At 45.7% G+C, this 15,362-nt stretch overlaps 1 protein-coding gene across 1 annotated transcript in view; it reads left to right on the top strand.

Annotated features, from left to right (window-relative positions):
- The window catches only part of TMEM268 (transmembrane protein 268), a 35,410-nt gene extending 28,244 nt beyond the window's left edge, over positions 1-7,166 (top strand). The window contains exons 7-9 of the mRNA XM_049774191.1: positions 91-171; positions 2,305-2,493; positions 6,745-7,166. Of these exons, the coding sequence (XP_049630148.1) occupies positions 91-171; positions 2,305-2,493; positions 6,745-6,924 (450 nt within the window). The 3' untranslated portion in view covers positions 6,925-7,166. The remainder of the gene's footprint in view (positions 1-90; positions 172-2,304; positions 2,494-6,744) is intronic.
- Positions 7,167-15,362: the final 8,196 nt, after the last annotated feature.

The raw sequence follows: 15,362 nt of genomic DNA, 5'->3' as shown, positions 1-15,362 counted from the left end.
GTGTCTTAGGATGGAAAGTGCAAAGTGGGGATCAAGTGCAAGGTGGGGCTGACTCGGGTCTTCTGTAGTCACGGCCTTTTCTCTCCTCAGCTCTGGTTCATTTACTTTGACCTGGAGAACTGTGCTCAGTTTTTGTCTGAACATGTGCAGGAGATGAAGATGAGCCATGAGGTAAGTGTTCTTCAGCATGGAAGCAAGCAACAGGCCAGGGACATGGCTGGAAGGGCTGGATGCAAGAAGCTGCTTTGCCTGCGGGATCCCTGGCTTTGATCTTGGGCACCACAAGGTCTCCTGACTACTGCCAGGAGTGATCCCTGAGCACCATCAGAAGTAGCCTCCAGGTAGCCCAGGACTCTTACAAAAATCAAGATTTCTTAGTACAGAGACCCAATTTTGACAACAGAGACTGAGCAGAACCTTTGGCACCATAATTTCCTAGACTTCAGCTTAGGGAACGAGCAAAAACATGGAGCACATGATACAGAAAACTGAACATACTAACAATGATAGAACAGAACCTCTAGAACTGTAAAGACTGTAACCTAGACCCTGTCCTAGGACCTGCACAAATACCAAGACCATTAGCTACAGTGGCGAACCGAGAGGAAAGTTTCTTGACACCACACACAAAAAAAAAAAAACAACCATGGGATATGGCAATGAGTATGTATGGATCCAGTGGTTGTTCCCATGACAATATGCTTCAAGAGAAGAGAAACCCTGAATCTCTTAGGCCACGGGAATTTCCTTCCTTCCCCAATACTTACTGACTTACTGTGTCTATGCCAAAAAAAAAAAAAAAGTGGGAACACCAAACCCTGCCACTCCAGCATTCCTTTTTCTTGTTTTGTTTTGTTTTGTTTGTTTTTGATATTACTTTCCTTCTCCTTTTTCTTCCACTTTTTTCTTTCTCTTTCACTCTTGTGGATATTATTTGGTGATTTTTTTTTTTAGTAAGTTGATACCAAATTTTTCTTCTCTTTTTCCTTAGCCTTTTATCTCCAACAGAATAGCATATCTTGAATCATTCAGCCTCATAAATTGAGGGGGGAAAAGAACAATACCAGGACCAGTCATATGAACATGTAGTGTAAATAAAAAATGACCAGACTGGAACACCAAACAGAATAGATACCCAACCTATAACATGCTGTAAGGTGGAGACCAATTGCACTAGGATTCTGGGGGGTAAAGGAGGGAGATATGGGAAACATGCTGGGAACAGGAGTGGAGGGAGGACAACATTGGTGGTGGGAATGCCCTTCATTCATTGTTACTATGTACCGTAAATAATTCTGTGTAATGCACTTCAGTCACACACACACACACACACACACACACACACACACACACACACACACACACACACACATACACACAAGAAGTAGCCTCCAGGGGCTGGAGTAATAGCACAGTGGTAGGATATTTGTCTTGCATACAGCTGACCCAGGATGAACTTGGGTTCTATTCCCCGACATCCCATATTGCCCCCCAAGCCAGGAGAAATTTCTGAGCACATAGCCACAAGTAACCCCTGAGCACTGATGTGCCCCCCCCAAAGAAGTATTCCTTAGCACTTCTAGGAGTGTCCCCCCCCAAAAAAAATGTCCAAAAACAAACATGAAGCAGGAGGCTGAGTTTTCTTTTGTGCTCTAGAGGACCATATGGGATGCCAGGAATCTAACCTTGGTTTGATTGGTTTGCTCTGGCCCTGGGATTCTATTGGAATGATGTCTTTTTTTTTTGTTTGTTCCTGGTTGTGGAGGGGGCATATCCAGCAACGCTCAGGGGTTACTCCTGGCTCTACACTCAGAAATAGCTCTTGGCAGGCTCGAGGACCATATCGGATGCTGGGGATCAAACCCAGGTCTGTTCCAGATCTGCAGCATGCAAGGCAAATGCTCTACTGCTGTGCTTTCCCTCTGGCCCCTGAACGATGTCTAAGAAAGAGTTATTTGGAAGAAAGGAAATAAAAAGATGTGGAAGCAAGAGTTGTTTTTCTAGGGAATGATGATAGTTTGCCCTTTAATTCCTCGCATTGTTGACATTTCCATGTTCTTACATATAGGAGCTTGAACTGGCTCTTCTGCAAGTTCGGCATTTGGTGCAAATGAACAACACAAGGAATATAGTTTGTAAGCTGCTGAGGGCCAGATGAATGTTGAGAAGTATTGACTCATTTATTTCTACATTCTCCTGCACTCAGCATCCAGACTAGAGAGGGTTCATCTTGCTTGGGAGTAACCTAACCACTGAAACACCATTATTCACCCAAAGACACCACCTTTTCTTCCTTTCTTGCAGTCCTTGCTGAGAAGTCGACTGAGCCAGGTCTGTGTTGTCATGGAGACTGGAGTGAGTCCCACAATGATGGTGGAGGGATCTGAAGACCTGCTAGAAGAAGCACCTTTGCTGCCAGGCCGCCCACACCCCAAGGAAAGGGCTGTCACTCAGACTGAGCTTCACCAGCTGGTGCCTGAGGCTGAGCCAGAGGTAAGGGGCTCTGCAGCCTGTAAGGCCACTTTCTCAGAGGCATTGTGTAGGGCCCTGGAGGGAATGATTTATGCTCTAGATTTTGGGGGGCATTTTCTAGTCTGGTTGTGCTCAGGGGTTACTCCTAGTACTGCTCAGAGATCACTGCCAACAGTGCTTTAGGAGAGCTGTCTGTGGTGCCAGGGATTGAATTGGTATTCTCCATGAGCAAGGACCCCGAGATATAATTTTGACAAATTGATTGGAGCCACCATTGCTTCTAGCAGTGATAGTCACTTTCCACACTTTCCACACTTGTACATAAAACCAGTTCTTGGACCTGCAGTTGAAAATTGCTCTCCAGGGCCTGAGTGATAGCACAGCAGTAGGGCTTGCCTTCAACGTGGTTGACCTGGGACAGATCTGGGTTTGATCCTGCCATCCCATATGGTCCCCAGAGCCTCCCAGGAATGATTTCTGAGTGCAGGAGGAACCCCTGAGTGCCGCCAGATATGGCCCCAAAACTTAAAACCCAAAACAAAACTGCTGTCCAAAGGCCAACTAATTTTTGATGATGCATTTTCTTCACTAGTATTTGAATAAAAAGTTTGTACATTTATTTTATGCTTACTAGTTATTTCCCTACTTTTAAATATCTTGGATATTCTGTCTGGTCATTTCATGGCGTATGTAATTGCCTGTCATTGGTTCATAGCCTACCTAATCATGAACATGTCTATGCATGTTTGGACCATGTTTTATCTCCTTTGTCAGGGCCATCTATCCATTGAGCTTTTTGTTTGTTTGTTTGTTTGTTTGTTTGTTTTTGGACACACCCAGTGGTGCTCAGGAGTTTCTCCTGGCTCTGTCCTGAGAAATTGCTCCTGGCAGCCTTGGGGGACCATGTGGGATGCCAGGATCAAACCTGGGTTCCTCTGGGTTGGCCATGTGCAAGGCAAATGCCCTAATGCTGTGCTATCACTCTGGCCCCATATTGAGCTTTTTTAAATGGAGATTTCCCTTTCATATGCGTCTCTGTGATTGTCCTCTTCTGGAGGAAACAGAGTTTCCTAGGTCCTACCATCTAAACTGTCTTAGATGTTGGATATAGCCAAGCGCTGGTAGACCAGAAGGCTGATCATAGCTCATCAGACCCACTGGCTGCCAGAAAGGTAGATTCAAGGGAGCATTTGCATTTTCTTTCTAGTCAAAACGATGAGGTCTAAAGCGGGGGACAGCTCAGACTCCCTCCCACACTCAGCCCAAGTGAGAGAGCCTGTAAATCAGAGTACTAAAAGAGAAGATGATAAATATCTTAATCTTTTCCTTGAATCTCATTGTCACCCTCCCTACTTTTATTTTAAATCGCAGATGAAATTGATAAGGTCACATCTTTCATTGTACGCCTGCCTGGTTTTATGTGAAATAGCCCATTAAAGATGATGGGCCTTTTAAATTATTTTTTTTCAAATTCATACAAACCAATAGTCATACAATTTCCTGTCATGAATATCAAATCTTGGTGTGTGTGCACATGGTTTTTAAAGTAGCTGCTCTCTGCTATAGCAGTGGAAGGACCATCAGCATTCAGGTCTCAGCATAGACCAGACTGTCAGATTTCAGCAGGAACCTGGTGTTTGTGAAAAGTGGAGAAATAATTGCATTGACCTCTTAGAGTTAATTTATTTTTTATTTTTATTTTTATTTATTTATTTATTTATTTTGGTATTGGGGCCATAGTCAGCTATGTTCAGGAGTTATTCCTAGCTCTGTAACTTAGGAATTACTTCTGGCAGTGCTGTGGGGGCCATATGGGATGCTGGGGATCTAACCCAGGTCAGCTGCATGCAAGGCAAGTGCTCTTCCTACTCACTATGCTATCTATCGAGATCCTTAAACATTAATGCTTAAATCCTTATAGTGTATTTTTGAGGTCTGTATTTTCCCTTTTTCCTTAGTGTGGAACGTAAGGCTCAGTGTTTAGCTGACTTACACAAGGTCACAGAACAAATGGGATAAAACCAGCTGAAGTTCGCTAAATTGGCCAGTTTCCACTGCTGAGTTCTTGGCTTCTTTCCTTAGTAATTTAACCATTATAGATGAGAAAATTCCTTCCTTTCCTCCAGCACAGAGCCTCCTTCAAACTTGACTTCAACAGAACAGATTTGAGTTCATGGAATGGTGATGTTGGTTATGATGTTGATGCCATTCACTTTGTGCTGGGTGAAATTCTTTTCTTTTCTTCCTTTACTTCTCACTCAGTTCCTCTCCTTGAAGATCTAGTGATGCAAAGGGAGCCAAGGATGCAGAGGGTGAACTAATCTGCGTAAGAGGCAGGCACAGAGTGGCTGAGCTCAAAATTCCCCCTGACCCTTTTGGTTCAATAGTCTGTTCCCAGTAGCCTTGTGTAGCTCACTACATTATTTTGTTACATTAATTTAACTGGACAGATTGGCCAGGGGAATGGTTCAAGGGGCTGGAGTGCACACTTTGCGTACCAGAGCCCGTGTTTGATCCCCAGTATTGCACAGTTCCCTGAGCACTGTTCTTGGTGTGTTCTCGCCATGACACTGGACACCCATATGGCCCCATTTGCATCACTCAGAGTGATTCCTGAACATAGGGCCAGGAGTAAGCCCTGAGCACCACAGGGTATGGTCAAAAACAGAAAAAGAAAAAAAGTAAATGGCCCAGAGTGGTGGTGCAGCAGTAGGGCATTTGCCTTGCACGTGGCTGACCCAGGACACACCTCAGTTGGATCTCTGGGGTCTCATATGGTCCCAAGCCTGCCAGGAGCGATTTCTGAGCACAGAGCCAGGAGTAACCCCTGAGAGTCACTGGGTATGGCCCAAAAACCAAAAAAAAAAAAAAAAAAAAAAAAAAAAAAGAAAAGAAAAGAGTATATACACAAAATATAAAAAATATATACACAAAAATTTCATTTGTTTAAGGTTCTAGTCAGATGCTGGAGTGCTAGTACAGTTGATAGGGCGTTTGACTTCCATGTAGCCAACCCAGTTTAATTCCTACCATCTGATATGGTCCCCTGAACCCACCAGGAATGATTCATAAATGAAGAGACAGTAATAAGCCTTGAGTACAACTGGGTGTAACCCCAAAATAAAACAAAACAAACAAAAAAGGATAAAGTTTACAGACGCATTAACAACAACCTTCCCAAAGGCAAGCTCCTTCTTTTTTTTTGGGGGGGGGGGTTTGGGCCACACCCGGCGGTGCTCAGGGGTGACTCCTGACTGTCTGCTCAGAAATAGCTCCGGGCAGCACGGGGAACCATATGGGACACTGGGATTTGAACCAACCACCTTTGGTCCTGGATCCACTGCTTGCAAGGCAAACGCTGCAGTGCTATCTCTCCGGGCCCAGGCAAGCTCCTTCTTATCTATTAAGCTCAAAGTCCCCAATCCCCCCATCACCTGCTCCTAGAAATCACCATTCTTCTATTTTTTTGTTCTTTGGTGGTGGTGGGGTCACGAGGTATATTTAGTTTTCACATTGTTTAACTTGGTAGTAGCAGTTTACCATTAAATGTTGAGCATGAGTGTATGGTGGCCTTACAGATTTCTGAGACACAAAGATAAAAGCACTTTTTTTTATGGTTTCCCTGGGGAACTGAACCCAGAACCTGCTGAATGAACCAACCTTGCTAATGAATCCATCACCCTATAAGGGGAAATGAGATAGTGCCGTGCTTGTCTTTTCTGTGATAAATCTAATTTTGAGGGGGTAGTATTTGGAGCTACCCCTGATGGTGGGTACTTAGGATCTGCTCCATGGCTCAGTGCTTGGGAGTGGGGGGAACATCATTCTTTTGTTTTTGTTTTTGTTTTTGGGCCACACCCAGCGGTGCTCAGGGGTTCCTCCTGGCTGCCTGCTCAGAAATAGCTCCTGGCAGGCATGGGGGACCATATGGGACACCGGGATTCGAACCAACCACCTTTGGCTCTGGATCGGCTGCTTGCAAGGCAAACGCTGCTGTGCTATCTCTCCGGGCCCGGAACATCACTCTTGATAGTACTCAGAAGACGACACATGCAGTGCAGTGCCCAGAGATTGATGGACCCCAGGCTTGCTGGCAAGGCAATACCTCAGCCTATTTTTTTGTTTTTATCTTATTTATTTTTATTTATTTTATTTGTTTTTATTTGTTTGGGGGCCACACCTGACAGCATTCAGGTTCTGATTCTGCACATAAGACACACCAGAGGGAGTTTCTGCAGCCCCCCACCCCAACTCTGTTCTGGTCTCTTCCAGGAAATGGCTCAGCAGCTTCTGGCTGTGTTTGGCGGCTACTACATCCGGCTTCTGGTGACCTCCCAGCTGCCCTCAACAGCAGGGACTCGACACACAGACTCCCCAACTGTTCCATGCCCCTGCCAGCTCATAGAAGCCCAAGTCTTGGGCACAGGGTGTTGCCCGTTCTTGACCAGGTGACCACGGAACAGAAGGACCCCTTTTCGTGGCAAGACTGCAAATGAGTGAGGGGAGAGTATTTCTGAGACATCTGGGGGTGCTCAGGAGAATATCACACATGCCAACAGCAGGGGAGTTTGGGTATCATGAGGAGAATCAGAAATGGGCCCATCGTGGAACTACAGGCCTGTTTGGAAGCGGAAGTCACCAGAGGTCCTTCCCCCCACTCTGTTGTCTGGAGATCCAGGACATGTGAAGAGGACCAACTGTTTGTTTTGGGGTCACACCCAGCGGCACTCAGGAGTTACTCCTGGCTCTACACTCAAAAGACGCTTCTGGCAGGCTCAGGGGACCATATGGGATGCCAGGATTTGAACCGCCATCCTTCTGCTTGCAAGGCAAATGCCCTTCCTCCATGCTATCTCTCCGGCCCAACCTTGTGTCCTTGTGTCTGCACTTGTGGTCTCAGGTGATGCTCCCATCCTTGTGGCCGGGTGAGCAAACAGACAAAGTAGACCCAGTGACTCTGTGACATGAGCTGCGGCTTCTCAAATGCCCAGACTGTCCGTCTGTCCTCAATTTGAAAAACAGACGTCTTCAGCATGCTCTCCCGGGCTGAGTGTTTCTTCCTCTCTGGTTTCTAAATCTGGTGCCCTGTGTCACAGTGAATGACCAAGCCTCTCTGACATGAGGAACTCATTTGCTCGGAGATGGGAGTGCTTGTGGGGCAGGTTAAGACTGCAGAACAAGTAATGTCAGTGCAGCTTCCTGGTACCAACACTGTCCTTCAGTGAAACCTAATTCATCACTCGAGGATCCCCTGAGGAACTCTGCTACCCAGAGTTTCTGTGGATCCACAGGCCTTTGTCTGGACACTCTTCTCAGGGGCAGGCTGTAGCACACGCTTTCCATGTTGGAGGCCATATTTGACCCCCAGCAAGGTTTGTCTCCTAGATCCAACCCAGTCTTCCAAAGCCTCCTTGGCCTCCAAGACATGGTCTTTAGCTGCAGCTTAAACTTTGTTTATCACAAAATTTCATCATCAATGGTAACTCTTGTTCCTTTCCATCTGTTGGACTCCTATGCATGCTTCAAAAAGCCTATATTTATCCTCCTCCAGAAAGCATTTCAAAATCTCTGACTTGCTATTTTCTACTGTCTTTGAATTCTTGATGTAGCCCTTAATAATGTTTAATGTGTTTTACTTTTCAGTTTGCATGTATGTGTCCATTGGTCTACTAGATTCTCTGTGCCCGAGGACAAAGACTGTACTTTTTGTGCATGATTTGGACTTGGTGTTGAAAAGTGGAAACCATGTGATTGGTTGCTTTGTCATCTGCTTGAGGGAACTTTCCCCAAGTATTCTGAGCTGGCACAGACCTGGGTTCGGGTCTCAATCTTCCTCTCACCTGTGTGATTTTGGGCTGGTTCTCAGTTTACCCAGTTATACAGTAGATTACAGAGATTATGGATGATTCCTTCTGGCCCTTTCAAAATAACACTCTATCCATTTCCAGCTTTTTATTTTTTATTTTTTTGGCATCACACACAATAATCTCACGAGTTACTTGTGAAATCCTCCCATGCTCCATATTTTTAATCCCGGGTGAGTGGGTCTTAAGTAGGGGTTGTCACAGGAAATAATCCAAAGAAAGACGAGAGGGAAATATGCATAGCCAAATTATAATCTGTTTTGTCAAGGAGAGGGGGGGAGGGAGGGAGAGGGGAGGAGAGAGAGAGGGAGAAGAGAAAGAGAGAGGGAGAGGGGAGGGAAGAGGGAAAGAGGAGAGGGATGGGAAAGAAAGGGAGAGGAGAGGGAGGAGAGAAAAGAAAAGGGAGGGAAGAAGGAGAGAGAAAGAGAAAAGGGGGTGAGGGAGGAGAGAGAGCTAAGTAGGAAAATCTCTGTTTTGGGTGAAATCAAATTGTAAACAAACAGATACAAAGACCCCATGAACGAACCAACTTCTAAATTGTAAATCAAAGTTACTATTGGCTCTGTACTTAGGAATTACTCCTGGTAGTGCTCAGGGGACCTACTGGAATACTGGGGATTAAACCTGAGTTGGGCACATGTACTAGCAAGCACCTTAACCGCCGTACTATCTTTTTAGCTTTTTCTGTACCATTCTGTCCTCTGTGCATTATGCCTTCGTTTACATTAAAGGGAGCCACACCTAAAAAATAAAAATTAAAATAAAGGGAGCCCCACCTGCTGTGGTGCCCAGACTGGATGGTCTTTTAAAATGACCTCCCTAGCAGGAGAGGGCCCTTACCCCAGATCTGCGTTTTTCACTGAGGGATGGTGGCCAGGACACTGCAACCTCTCCTGAGCTCACTGCATATACAACGATTATAGTGAACACGAGATATAATAATGCAATAATGAGGGGCCGGAGTGATAGCACAGTGGTAGAGCATTTGCCTTGCATGCAGCCAACCCAGGATGGACTCAGGTTCGACCCCCGCCAGCCCATATGGTCCCCCGAGCCTGCCAGGAGTAACCCCTGAGTGCTGCTGTGTGTGACCCAACCCCCCCAAAATAAACAAAAAATAAATGCAATAATATAAATGCAAAAAAATAATGCAATAATAAGTGGTCACAAGATGAGAGAGATAAGTCTGATCTTTTCTGTTTGCTTTTGTCTTGGTGTTTTGTCTTTTTGTTTTGGTGTCACACCCAGTGGGGCTCAGGAATCACTCCTGGTGGTGCTTGGGGGACCATATGGGCTGCTGGGGATCAAACTTGGGGTGACCTTATGCAAGGCAAGTGTAGGTACCTGCTATACTCTGGCCCCAAATCTGATCTTCTGTTTTTTTATTGTGGGCCAGAGGAGAAAGAAAGTCTTTTGACCAGCTCAGGGACATGGCTGTTTAAGGTAAGTCTCTTGAGTGAATGTGAGGGCAGCTTTGCTCAGAGAAATGATTTCTGTTGAAGCAGTCCCTTCCTCTGTTTCATGAGGAAATGGGGCTATGAATGAAGGGTACATTTATCTTTAACAGGTAAACTCTGGTAAGAATAACAAGAATAAATGTGTGTACTAAATGACAAAGCAGTTTCTCATTTGGAGGGTTATTTGAAGAGATTTTCTGGGCTTACTCCTTCCCACCTCTATGCTCTGAATCATTTGTAGTCGTCTTGGAGGATCATATGGGATGCTGAGGATAGAACTGGGCTGGCAAGTAAGGCAAGTACCCTACTCCCTGTACTATCTGGCCCCCGGTTTCTCAAATTTAGATGTTCTCTTCGAGGTCTGGAGGGGTTCTCACCTTTCTCTCTTTGAACTTTCTAAGCTCTCCCCTAGGACTGGGCGAGGGGCACTTAGAGTGTTCCCACCTGCTATATTTCTTGGCATCTGTGCCTCTTTATTTAAATTTTTTTGGAATATTTTTTGGGAGGACCATATCTATCCGTGCTCAGGAGTTATCCCTGGCTGTGTGCTCAGAAATCACTCCTGGCAGTGCTCATACGGAATGTCGGGGATTGATGGCTACATGCAAGGCAGTCACCTCCTCACTGTACTATATCACTCCTGTCTCTCCAGGTTTTCTTCAAAAAGCCCCTGTGAAATTGGTCTTGTCTGCTTCCTCTAGTTGAATCAGCAGAGCACCACATTGTCAGGTGGTGTGCTAATGACAGGCCTGGCTCCAGTGCAGACAGGCCAGAGCCAGGAGCAAGAATTCCAGCAAAGAGCCCAGATATGGGCCTGTACAATCTCCTGCATTTAAATTCCAGTGTAGCCACTGAGGCTCTGGAACGCCAGCCTCATTCTTGGCTCTGCCACCCCATCCATGGAACTGAGAGCACAGAACCTGCCTGACACTGACATGACAGTTGTTTGTGGAATGTCACTTGCAGCTCCCAAGGGCCTGCCCAAGACATGTCAAGGGCTTGAGTTTCAAGCTTGACTCAGAACTCAATAAACCGTGGCTAGTTTTTGGAAACCCTGTGCTCTGTTTTATGCTCTAGGTGCCTGACTGACTCTTGTGGTTCCTGAGGTAGATCATTAACAGTCAGAGTTAATCAGTCTCTCCTGCATCATGAGGTATAATTAAGTAAATGAGATACTCATCAGAGGTTGGAACTTCAGTTCCAGGAGACAGACTTTGTCTAATAGACAAGTGGCGGTTGTGTACTTCCTTCTCCCATTTGCCTCACTCTCACCTCACCTCTTCATAGAGGGCTCTTGAGGAAGATGGTGGAAAAGGTGGCAAGAGACATCGCTAACAAAGCTTGGCTCAGTGGTACTTGTTTTTGCGTAAAGTAGATTTATTCTTGAGTTCATGAGTTCTTGAGAATAGTATGGAGGATTATTGGAACCGAGTGGTAGTGCAGGTGGTAGTGCACGCGATAACCTAGGAAGGACCACGGTTTGATCCCCTGGCATCTAATATGGTCCCCAAGCCAGAAGCAATTTCTGAGTGCAGAGCCAGTAGTAATTCCCTCAATGTCACTGGGGGTGGCCCCAAAACAAACAAACAAAAAAGAATAGTATGGAAGACTTTCATACAAAAGTCATGCTTAAGAAGTTCAAGTTTATTGTATGCTTCAAGTAGGTGAGTTTGGGTCATTCCCCATTTAATTGATTCTAATTTCTCAATCTAGCCCATATTACAAAGTCTTCTTGGTCTTGGCCCTGGATGTCTGCTCGCTTCCAGTGTAAGTAGACCAATTTTGGACTTGCATTGCTCTCCATCTGGTGCACACATTTCTGATTTGGAATCAGCAGCTGGAACCCTGAAATCTCTGTCCTTTTGCTGTGGCTCGTGACTCCCTGTCCCCTTGACTTTGCTGGAGTCTCCAACCACAGCCACGTATCCATGGTTGAGGTCCCTGCTGAGGTCTTGCGGAGAACATTGCCTGTCTGGAAGCTTCCTCTTACCTCCTGCCCTTATCATCCCAGCCATATAACATTACCTACTTTGATTTTCTTTTTCTGTCTTACAAATAAATTCTTTAATTGAATCACGGTGAAATACTCAGTTACAAAGTTGTTCATGATTGGGTTTCAGTCATATAATGTACAGCACCTTTCACCAGCGCACATTTCCAGCTAGCCACCGATGTCCTTCAATAACGCTTCCCCTGCTTGGATCGCATGGGCTGACAATTTTCTTTTCTCTCTCTCCCCACTTTTTTTTTTAATCTTTTAGAAACTGTGGTTTGCAATATTGTTACTGGAGGAATATCACTTTACCTTTTTTTATAACCCAGTTCTCGTCCAGAGTGATCATTTCCAATTATCATTGCCGTGGTGATCCCTTTTCTGCCCTAGCTGCACTCCCCTGCTATTTATGGCAAGCTTCCTACCATAGTCTACTCCTTCTGGTCCTTGTATTGTACTATCTTTGAATATTATCATACTTTATATATATATATATATATATATATATATATATATATATATATATATATATGTCCCACAAATGAATGTGATCATTTGTAACCCTGTCTACAACACTTTTTATCTATGCTTTCTTTGGACATGTTAATCCCACTTGGATATTCAGACCCGCCTACTCCTGGGATAGAGCAGGCTGTTTTAAATAAAGAATAAAAAAAAAACACCTGGCTGTGGGGAAGAGGAAGAGAAGCAGTGTGTGTGTGTGTGTGTGTGTGTGTGTGTGTGTGTGTGTGTGTGTGTGTGTGTGTGTGAGAGAGAGAGAGAGAGAGAGAGAGAGAGAGAGAGTAAACAGAGGCAAGGAGAGCTTGGCAAAAATGAGCACATGACAGAGAGATTCAGAGCAGACAGGGTCATGGAATAAAAGCAGCTGACTCCAATGAAACTTTTCTGACTACTTGTGAGTTATTTCTTCACCATTACCCTGCTTCATCAGACCTGTCTGCCTGAGGCACCATGCCGAGGAGGACTCACCCAACACGTGACCCTTATAATTTTATAATTTATTCTATAACCAATCTTTATTTGACTCATTTTACTTAGCATAAAACTCCATATCCATTCACATAGAAGCAGATTTTATGACTTAATTTTTTTCTAACAGCTGCATAGTATGGGGTCTGTATAGATATCATATATATGTCATATATATCACATATATATCGGGGTGAGATTTTAACTCACCATTTACATTAACCAATTCACTGGTGTTGCTCCCTTTCATCTTACCATATTGCTTGGGGAACACGAAAGACATACCCAGTGGTGCTTGGTTGAAGTCTGAGCACCATCTCTGGAAGAGTTGGAGAGGCTGTGTGATGCCTGAGGTTATATTTAGGGCTTCACCAATGCTTAATAGGTGAGCCTTGAGGCAGGAGCGATATCCAGCAGGGAGGGTGTTTGCCTTGTCCATGGGCCAACCTGGGTTTGATCTCTGGCATCCATATGGTCCCCTGAGTCCACCAGGAGTATTTCCTGAGTGCAGAGCCAGGGGTGAGCACCACTGGATGTGGCCCTAATACAAAAACAAAAACAAAAACAACCCAAAAAGTGAGCTGCCACTCTGACCACAAGCTGGTAACTGAGACATATAGTCACCCTCTTGGTTTTTCCTGGAACTTCATGTCCTCTTTGTCTGTTTCTTTTTTTTTAATTTTCTGGGTCACACTTGTTACTCAAGGGCTACCCCTGGCTCTGTGCTCAGAAATCGCTTTTGGCAGGCTTGGGGACCGCATGGGATGCCAGGGATCTAATTGGAGTCAGTCGGGGATTGGCCACTTGCAAGGCAAATGCCCTACCTACCACTATGCTATTGCTCTGGCCTCTCCATTTCCTCTTCTGGGAGTGGGGTATTTCTGAAGGGGATGAACTGAGCTGATGCAGGGAAGACACACGTTAGCCCCATCACATGGCCTGTGGGAAGGGCTCAAGGCTCCATCCAGCACCACATTCTTGTGGCAGTGGCTGCTACTTGTGACAGTGCGAGCTTTGTGTGTCTTGTCATATCTACAACCTGTGTCAATTTTTGCTGTTGTTTTTGTTTCTTTGTTTTGAGGTAACACCCAGTAAGGCTCAAAGTTTCCTCCTGACTCTGGATTCGCTCCTGGTGGGAGTCTGGAAGACCAGATTGGGTACCAGGGATAGAACCGGGACAGGTGCATTAAATAAAGAGACTCCAGCCGCTCCCATGTTGATTTTGATTTTGGAATGTCCCGAGTGATGAGAGCTAGAGAGATAGCACAGTGGTAGGGCATTTGCCTTGCATACTGCTGACCTGGGACAGACACAGGTTCGATCCCTGGCATCCCATATGGTCCCCCAAGCCTGCCAGATGTGATTTCTGAGCGTAGAGCCAGGAGTAACTCCTGAGTGTCAGCGGGTGTGACCCCAAAATAAAACAAACAAAAATCCCAAGTGATGAAAGCCTGACAGGGAGAGGACGGGGTATCTAATGAAGCTGCCCATGGCACCTCAAAGGATGGGAGCTGGTTGTCATGGGAACCACCTTGCACACTTTTTGCCCTTGCTTCCACCTTCTGGGAAGAGAGCAGGACCAGAGGCTGGAGATGGAATTCCATCTCAAGGCTTCTCGAGCCTCCTCCATGGAAGGGGGACTCTTGGAGGTAGATCTGGGGGAGACTGGAGGTGGGGGTTGGTTTGGTGGAAGGAAAGGAGGGACCCAGTCTTTTGACATAACCAGTTTAATTGGAGGCAGCTGTCCCCACGGTGGCCTTTTCAGCTGGGGTGACTTGCTGGTGACCCAGGAATTGTTCCAACGTCTTCTCCTCTGGACGAGTTTCTGAATCCGTCTTCATGGCACTGGGCACCTTCTTCTCCACTCTGAGTCACTCCCAGGGCTGCGACACCTACGCCAGGGCTGTGACTAGAAGTTTCAGCACGGCCTTTTCCTCAGATTGGGGTTATATTCAGGGCCTCGGACTTGCTGCTGGTGCATGTTGTGATTCTTGGAATTCCCCTCTGTGTTCATATCTGCAAGATTGAAGGAACGGGGAGGGAGCATTTTTAACCTGCACACAGGCTGGGGCGTGGGCCTGAGTCGCTGTCAAAGGGTGGGGTGGGGTGTCCTCTTCTGCTCGAGTTCGCAAATGGCCTGAGTTTACAGACATTTGAGTTCAGACACTGTAGATAAGCACTTGAAGGAATCTCAAATGGCGTTAAATGATTGAGATTTTCTTTACTTTTAATTTCCCTTCCTTCCTTCCTTCCTTCCTTCCTTCCTTCCTTCCTTCCTTCCTTCCTTCCTTCCTTCCTTCCTTCCTTCCTTCCTTCCTTCCTTCCTTCCTTCCTTCCTTCCTTCCTTCCTTCCTTTTTCTTTCTCTCTTTCTGTTTGTTTTGGACCCCACTCAGGGGGTTACTCCTGGCTCTGCACTCAGAAATTACTCATGGCAGGCTCAGGGAATTCTATGGAATGCTGGGGATCGAACCCTGGCCTGTCTTGGGTTGGCCGTGTGCAATGCAAATGCCCTACCACTGTATTATCACTCCAGCCCCTTTTGATTTCTATTTTGTGGAAGTGCATGCCCCCTCACCCACACTCCA

The sequence above is a fragment of the Suncus etruscus genome, chromosome 5, assembly GCF_024139225.1.
Source record: "Suncus etruscus isolate mSunEtr1 chromosome 5, mSunEtr1.pri.cur, whole genome shotgun sequence".
Classification (NCBI taxonomy): domain Eukaryota; kingdom Metazoa; phylum Chordata; class Mammalia; order Eulipotyphla; family Soricidae; genus Suncus; species Suncus etruscus.
This window is presented reverse-complemented; position numbering and strand designations above follow the sequence as displayed.